Here is a 9293-nt window from a genome sequence, read left to right as displayed (position 1 = left end):
TTCCTGTGGCCTGTCAGAGATGCTAAATCAGGTATTTCCCCACACATGCCACTTACAAGAAGCAGGAGCATGGCTTTTCTGCAGCTTAGCTTTAGGCCTGGGTGAGAGGACTGTGGTCCCAACACTTCTGTTGGGTTCATCCTTGTACAGAACTCATTCGATTTGCTGCCCCTGATGCCCCTATGCAGGACATCCCTGATATGCTTTGCTTCCTTACAGCCTTTGGGTTCTTTTACTTGGGTTACAAATTTCCTACTTTGGTCCTTCCTATTAGCACAGAATTGGACCCATGGGGGCAGACTTTGGGTTGTCTGAAGCCAAGAATCAATATTGGGGTGTCTGGGAGTCTAGACCATAATTTTGTAAATGACCTGGACAGTGGGTAGGTCTTAGTGATGAGGGAGCATGATGATGGCTGAGGACAAAGCAAAAGCTGGCACCTTGCACCCCCTCTCCCCTCAGTAATGTATATGACATTCCTTAGTAACCCCTGACTGCCATAAGTGAAAAACAAATAGTTAACTTGCAGAGATCACAATCCTGCAAGACAGTCTCCCTTTGTTTACAAATGTCCTAGAGATCTACAAACAAAGAAGTTACCTTATCAATAGCATAATTTCCAGAGGCAAATAACTCAGTTCCTCAAGCTCTAAATAAAGTTAAATTTCTTCTAAACCCAAATCTCACTAACAAAGCAGACATGTGAATGGCTTGCCAAAAGACAACGTTGATCAAGCTGCAAGGCCTTGGGTATCTGGCACCTTGTAGGCTCTCTTTAGCATATGCTGTTGAAAACTCCCTTCCCCTCACCTTCCCCCAACAGCAAGGTACATAACCTGCCATCTCTCACAACCTGGGGCAGCAACTCTTCCTGCCCATGGGTTCTGTCCCCATTCTTTAATAAACCACCATTTTGCACCAAAGATGTCTCAAGAATTCTTTCTTGGTCATCGGCTCTGGACCTCAGCCCACTGAACCTCACCTAGGTTCTAGAACTTCATCATTAGGGTCCCTCAGCAGGCCAGTTGACCCCAAAGGTGGCCCATTCTAATTCACATAATGTGCCTAATTTTCCAGATGTTTTGATCCCATAGTCTCCTGAGAATCCCTTCTTAAAATTTTGAGCATACAGTCTAAGATGGTAGGTTTTGAGGAGCTTCCACCCATGATGAACAGGGGGGCTCTCTTGGCATAAAGACAAATGAAGGGTGGGTGTTCCTCTAAAGGAGAGACCGGTCAGATGCCCACCTGTCTGCCATCCCAGAGGACACCTGGGTGCCTCTTAGCCATAGCGAGTCCATATAAATCCTGGACTTCTGCCCTGAAGGGGCTTACCTTAGACCCTATGAGGTCACCACAGAAGCAGTTTAGGGCCACTTGGACTCCTTAGGCTTCTGGGTACCCTAAGGGTGCACAACTGTGGAGCCACAGAATCAGTCTGCCTGACAAGCCAGGTCAAACTAAGCATTCACACCTAAGTTATTACAATTCCTTCCCCCCCAGGGGGCCCTGACCTGTGGAATTCCTTTTGGAAATTCCTTCTTGTCCCCCCTTACAGGGGTGTTCCTGACCCAAAGGATCTCCCTGCCTGGGAGGCCCTACGTGTAAGACCTCTAAGAGGTCTCCGGGAGGTGATCAGTCTCCCCATTCACCCTCAGGGGTAGGCCTGACTGGGTTCTGGGGCCCCGGGCCTTACTGGAATCCAACATCAGGACCAGGTCCTGACCTACCAAGTCTCCTTTGAGTCCAGTGGGGACAGTGATGAGAGAGCAGGAGACTGGCTGAAGACAAAGCAAAAGCTGATACCTTGCACCCCCTCTCCACCTGCTCCCCTCGGTAATGTGTGTGACATTCCTCAGGCACCCCTGACCGCCGAAAGAAACAAATAGTTAACTTGCAGGGATCACAATCCTGCTAGACAGGAGTCTTCCTTGGCTTACAAATGTCCTAAATCTCACTAATAAATACTATTGATAGCAGGATTATGACATCCCACCAAAAAGTCTCCCAACTATCTTAATGTTAATGGCTGTCGTTAAAGACGACATTGATCAAGCTGCAAGGGCAAGGCCTCCGGTATCCTGGCACCTTGTAGGCCCTCTTTAGCATACGAAAACTCCATTGAAACCTCCCTTTCCCTCACCTTCCCCCAACCGCAGGGCACATAACCTACCATCTCTCACAACCCGGGGTGGCAGCTCTTCCTGCCCACGGGTCCTGTCCCCATGCTTTAATAAACCACCATTTTGCACCAAAGATGTCTCAAGAATTCTTTCTTGGTCATCGGCTCCGGACCTCAGCCAACCAAACCTCACCTAGGTTCTAGAACTTCAGCAGACAGTGGGGAACAGTGGGGTGGGTCAGCCTGAGGTGACTGGGTGGGAGACTGCCACGAATTAGGTAGGGCGTGCCTTCTCCTTTAGATCCCTCATTCCGCCACTGCCCCACCATTGCCCCAAACCGGTGGCAACAATGTGCTGGTGTGTTGGGTTTCCCAGTCAAGGAACCAAATGTTACGGAACCTGGATTGGATCCTGGTGGAAGAACCAAGCAGCACTCAGAGACTTGGAGGATCAGAGGTTTATTTAACACCAGTGGGCTCAGAGGAAGTTGTTCTCCAAAGGTCTGATCCCCAGCAGAAGCAGGCAAGGGTATTTATACCCTTCTACTCCCACACACTTGGTACTTTTGGCACAAAGGAAATGCGGTAGGAAAGAAGACCTTGGGAGGGCTTTAAGACAGGGACTGGAATTCCCTTGCTGGTTTGGTCAACCATCTTGGAGTACAGTTTTTCCCTATCAACTCTGCCTGTTTCAAGGACTTGTCAATGGGCTGTTAGAGGAAATTTAATAATTTTTCTCCTGCCTTTATTTCCTGTATCACATCTCATTATCCCCCATGATCATTATCCACTCTTTTTCAGATCAGATTTCTAAATATTCTGATATAAGTGTCTTTGGGAAGATACTTACTCTTCAATCTTTCTAAAAGTGAAGGTTCCATTATTTTTGATAACCTCTTATCTCTAGTGCACAGCATAATGCCTAGAGTATATCATCCATCAGTAAATATTAGCCTGATGAGTGTAAGTGATTTGGGAAGCAAAGGCAAAAGAAAAAAAAAAATTCCTAATTGCCTAAAGTTCATTGACAAGTGCTTGAAACAAATACTGAGTCACCTTCCTCTGGGACCTCAGCTGCAACAAATGTTAATACTTTGCTAAAGGCAAAAGGCATTCTTAGCTTAACATAACCTTCCTCTGGGAGCTCAGATGCCTCATTGTTAATACTTTGCTAAGAGCAAAAGGCAATTTTAGCTTAACATTATCCCAACACCCCAGGGTCCTCTAAATCTACTTTAACATATAAAAATTCCTTTTGAAACTTCCTTTATCTCTACCCCTCAAGATACATGTTCACAATCATTCTCCAAACAAATGACTCACTGATCTCCATTTGAAGGGTCTCATGACTGAGTTTTAACTAAACAGTAATAAATGACCTTTTCCTAACAATAGCTAGTCCCCTCAAGGTCCTAAAAACCTTGTTTCCAAAATACCTGGGATGCTTATGCTATCCTTAACCCAGTCAACTTGAAAGTAAATAATGAGCAGCTCCTCAAGACCCCAGTGCAGCTCTTTCTGCCTGTGGATCCTGTCCCCATGCTTTAATAAAACCACCTTTTTGCACCAAGGATGTCTCAAGAATTCTATCTTGGCTCTTGGCTCCAAACCCCAACATCTTCCCTACATCATAAACACTGACTCTGAACAGGATTTTTAGCAAAATTTCTGCCAACTCATTCTGCATGTTAAACTGAGAATAACGATATGTGTTCCAACTATCAGAATTTGCTTGTCTACTGTGGATGTATGTGTTGCTTTAAAGTCATAACATTTGGGGCACCTGGGTGGCTCAGTGGGTTAAGCCGCTGCCTTTGGCTCAGGTCATGATCTCAGAGTCCTGGGATCGAGCACCACATTGGGCTCTCTGCTCAGCAGGGAGCCTGCTTCCTCCTCTCTCTCTGCCTGCCTCTCTGCCTGCTTATGATCTCTGTCTATCAAATAGATAAATAAAATCTTTAAAAAAAATAAAGTCATAACATTTGTCAGTTTCCTTATCTTGAACATCTGCGTAAAGACAAAATTTGTAACAAACCTAGAAATATCTATTTATCATTCCAGTAATTTACTTTTCTATTGAACACCTTATCTTCATTATTGTTCTTATTATATTTTTGCTGAATTTCAGACATCTCCCCAAAAGATTAAAAAAAATTTTTGCTTGATACTTTCTTAAGTTCTTTGTAGCATGTGAGTTAATTATACCCATTAGGGCGATATATGAATCATGAGAAAATGTAAAGTCCTTTGAGTAATAGTGTTTCCTAAGCTTTCATTAGTTACCCTATAATGTGGGAGTGGTGCATGAGTTTCTCAGAGGCACTACTAAAGTGTATATATATAAACATATAGCTATCCCCTATCCAAATATATCCAAATTTGTCCTCTTAGAGGAAAAAATTGAATATGCTAAAACTGTATTTATTAGTTTGTTATTCTTCTTTTTGTGCATTAATAGATAAGATTTGCCTTCAATTATTGTTACCTGGGGTTATCTTCAGATATATACTATTAATATAATTACTCTGTATATTATATTATCATTAATTTAAATTGTTTTTGACTAAAGAGTGAAAAGCCAGAGAAAAAGATATGAAGTTTCTAAAGCTGAAAGTTTAAAGTAGTTTTTAGTAAGTTTAACTTCTTTCATAATTTTTTAATTTGGAATTTCCTCATAGGAAGTAGATCAGTTAGAAAATTTGTTTTAAATCTGTCAGAATCATAAGGGTGTTAAAATGTTAGAGGTCAGGACGCCTGGGTGGCTCAGTCAGTTAAACAACTGCCTTCAGCTCCAGTCATGATCCTGGAGTCCCAGGATCAAGTTCCACATCATGCTCTCTGCTCAGCAGGGAGTCTGCTTCTCCCTCTGACCCTCTCCCCTCTCTCAAATAAATAAATTAAAAAAAAAATGTTAGAGGTCATTTCATCTAACTCCTCATCCTATCATCCAATTCTATTTCAATATCACCTTAAATTTTGCAGAGGATGGACATCCCCCCCAAAATGATAGAATTGAATTTGTAAATTCCTTTCAGAAATGCCATTTTTTAAAATTAGGTTTACAATGAAAACTGTCAACAATAGATAATCTTACCTTCAGAAATGTGTTTCAATTGGTGTTCTGAAAAGGTGAGTCAGATAGTTACATGAGAACTCTAACCAATACGACTTTCTGCAGTGATGGAAATGTCTATGATTTGTGCTGTTCAGGATAATGGTTACTAGTCATATATGGGTATTGAGAACTTGAATGGGGACTAGTTCACAGAATTGAAATTTGATTCAGTTTCTATTTAAATATTTACATGACTGGCTACTGTACAGGATAGTTCAGATGTGATGGACAAATATTATATTTAGTTTTGAAAAGTCTGGGATTAACATTATTTGTTGAAAGTACTCATGCACTTTGATGAATGTTTTGGTATTTTCTAAGATGCATATAAGAAATTGTAAAAATTTATGAGTTAGTAATTTGTCAAAGAAAATATTAAACCATCCATATGCATTTACATTTAATAACCATTTTAAATAAAATGAATGAGATTTAAAATGGAGAAAGTTAAATTGGCTAATTAAAGTACTTTTTTCATGATTTATATTCATACATACCTTCCCCTAGAAAAAACTCACATAACAATTACCTATCAGTATATTGCTTATCTACCTACTTATGTATCTTCTACTACTTATCATCTATCTATCCATTATCTATCTCTCTATTATTTATCTATCTTACTATCTGATAGCTATAATTTGAGTTCTTACACACTCTAAACAACATTTAGAATTTTGCTTGCAATATCTCCTAATTTTTTCAATAATCATGTGCTGTAGGTGTAATTATATGCAGTCTGAGAGAAAATAAGTGAATTTGCCAAAGTCAGTAAGTCAGTAAGTGATAGCAACATACTTGAATTATTGAGTTAATGTTAATCATTTCTCTTTTGTGGCAACTAAAATATATTATTTAAAATAAGTCAATAGAATATAAATAAACCAATTAAAAAATTCTTTAAATTGACATATAATGTACTATTTGTTTCAGGGGTACAGGTCTGTGAATCATCAGTCTTACACAATTCACAGCACTCACCAAAGCATATACCCTCTCCAAGGTCCCCAAGTCCATTATCCAGCCATCCTATCCCTTTCACCCCTCTCCCTTCAGCAACCTTCAGTTTGTTTCATGAGATTAAGAACCTCTTATAGTTTGTCTCCCTTCCCTGTCTCATCTTGTTTCATTTTTTTCTGCTTCTCCCCACAACCCCCCACCCTGCCTCTCAAGTTCCTCATTTCAGAGAGATCATATGATAATTGTCTTTCTCTGATTGACTTATTTCACTTAGCATAACACCCTCTAGTTCCATCCAATAACGTCCATGTGTTGCAAATGGCAAGATTTCTTTTGATGGCTGCATAGTATCCCATTGTATATATATATACCACCTCTTCTTTATCCATTCATCTGTTGATGGACATCTAGGTTCTTTCCATAGTTTGGCTATTGTGGACATTTAAATAAACCAAACTTTATTATTGTTTTTATTTCATTTTTAAAAATGCACACTTAAATGTAAAATATGGGAGAAAGAGTTCTATTCTATCAATTCTTACAGAAATAGAATACAAGTTGAATAAAAAGTATAAGAAACCAAACTAATGAAAATTGAATTTAGAAAACCAAAAGGGCCATATATACTTATCATTATATAAAGAATATGAGAAAAGTATTCCAGTGCAATAGATGATTGTGGCTATGTACATTTTAAATTATATCTTTTCTATATATATATATATATTGTGTGTGAGAGCTTTTATATACATGGACTTATATTTATATATACATGTATATAGCAAATAATTATATTAAATAGCATATACATTATCTGTATAAACATTTATATAATGACAAGCTAATAGCAAACATACATATAAAATTTATTTATTCAGGGGTTTGGGTGACTTCTAGAATCTTCTAACTATTCCATTTAGGCGAGATAAAGTTTTCAGTGCTCTGGGTCTCAGAGAAGGTGATTCCACTGAGAGTGTCCTTCCATGCTGCTCATCTGGAGGTATCAGAAGAGGCCAGAGATCCATGTACTTTAAGAAGTATCATGACATCATCTTGAAGGACAAACCTGATGTATAATCTTTGCCAATTCTCTGGTTACATCATAGTGTTTTTGTGGATTAACTACATAGTTGACAGTACAGATGATTTTAGATCTTCTTGTAATTTACTTCTCTTATATTTAAAAACAAAGAGTTGAAAATAAGGCTTGAATTTAATTTTTTAATTTCCTTTCACCTACCATTAGTGTCCGTCGTGCTGGTATCACCTTCCTATAGAACTTTAGAGTCAGCCTGAAATATTTTAGAGCATAAATGCTTTTGTATGTATTTCCTTGTGGGATAGAATCATAAGCAACACTGAAAAAACATTAAGAATCTAATCAAGCTCCTACTTTATAAATGAGGAGACCTTTGGGTCCTGGGTGGCTCATTGGTGAAGCATCTGCCTTGAGCTCAGGTCATGATCTCAGGGTCCTGGGATCTTCTGGATTGGATTCCCTGCTCAGTGGAGGTCTGCTTCTTCCTCTCTCACCCACGGCCCTTCACCCTGTTCATGCTCTCTCTCTCTCACAAATAAATAAATAAAACGTTTAACAATAAATAAACAAATGAAGAGACAGATTCTGCAAAATAATAATTTATTCAAGGACACAACTCTACATATATTTCTATTTGTCTTTAAGAAATACCGGATTGTCCTGTCCCTTCTAATTCCCTTATTTTCATTCCAGAGTTCATCATAAGGAATTACCAAATGGCAGAAGAGAATTTCACAGCTGTTACTGAATTCATCCTTTTGGGACTGACAGACCGTGCTGACCTGAAAATTATATTTTTTGTGTTGTTCTTGGTGATTTATGTCATTACCTTGGTGGGGAATCTGGGCATGAGCTTCATAATCCAAATCACTCCCAAGCTCCACACACCCATGTACTTTTTCCTCAGCTGCCTCTCATTTGTAGATGCCTGCTATTCATCTGTTATCACACCAAAAATGCTGATCAGCTTCTGGGTTGTGAGGGAAACCATCTCATTCTCTGCCTGCATAGTGCAACATTTGTGTTTTGGGGTGTTTATCACCGCAGAAGGCTTCTTGTTGTCAGTGATGGCCTATGACCGTTATGTGGCCATTGTCAACCCTTTGCTTTACAGTGTAGTCATGTCTAAGAGGAAGTGTATAGGGCTGGTCATTGGGTCATTCATAGGTGGAATGATTAACTCATTGACACACACAATAAGCTTGGGCAGACTGTCTTTTTGTGGGTCCAATGTTGTCAGCCACTTCTTCTGTGACGTTCCCCCACTCCTAAAGCTGTCATGTTCTGATACTTCCATGAACGAATTGTTGCTCTTAACGTTCTCTGGAGTCATTGCCATGGCCACCTTCTTGATTGTGATCATTTCCTACATGTTCATTGTTTTTGCTATCCTGAAGATCCGGTCAGCATCAGGCAGACAGAAAGCTTTCTCCACCTGTGCCTCCCACCTGACTGCTGTGACCATATTCTATGGTACCTTAAGCTTTAGTTACATACAGCCAAGTTCCCAGTATGCCATAGAACAGGAGAAGGTGGTTTCTGTGTTCTATACACTAGTGATTCCCATATTAAACCTACTTATTTACAGTCTGAGAAACAAAGAGGTAAAGTGTGCCGTGGGAAGGGCCATAGAAATGAAACATTTCCCCTCTTAATTTCAAATCCCTGCTAACCTACAACAGTCTACCAGTCAGTTCTTACCTAAGTGAATTTCATGAATGTGAAAGTTTTTAAGGATTGGACAGAACTTTTTATCCTATACACTTACTTGTAATACAAGCAGACAAACAGAAAAGGCAAGCTATTTTATTTATATAGTGGCATCATAAAACAATAGTTTGTCATATAAGTCTTCTGATATTCTAGGGTGTGAATCTCTAAATCAATGCAAAATACTGTATTTCATATTTTGTGTGTGATTTAGAAAAAATAATTGTATAATAACATTTGCAAGTAAGGACATAAAAAGAGTATTTATTAAAAAATAATTTTTTCTCAAAAGCCCAAGACTGTAGATAAAATCATATAGCTGATATTTGCCTTCATTAACTTGTATT

The 9293-nt window shown here is 39.2% G+C and overlaps 1 protein-coding gene across 1 annotated transcript; it reads left to right on the top strand.

Moving 5' to 3' along the window:
• The first annotated feature begins 7940 nt into the window (after window positions 1–7940).
• Window positions 7941–8891, top strand: LOC131810594 (olfactory receptor 1052). The gene has a single exon (XM_059138600.1). The coding sequence runs from the start codon at window positions 7953–7955 to the stop codon at window positions 8889–8891; it is 939 nt and encodes a 312-aa protein (XP_058994583.1). The 5' UTR covers window positions 7941–7952.
• Window positions 8892–9293: the final 402 nt, after the last annotated feature.

Source organism: Mustela lutreola, chromosome 1, assembly GCF_030435805.1.
Source record: "Mustela lutreola isolate mMusLut2 chromosome 1, mMusLut2.pri, whole genome shotgun sequence".
Lineage (NCBI taxonomy): Eukaryota > Metazoa > Chordata > Mammalia > Carnivora > Mustelidae > Mustela > Mustela lutreola.
Note: the sequence above shows the minus strand (reverse complement) of the source record. Positions and strands in the feature narration are given on the sequence as shown.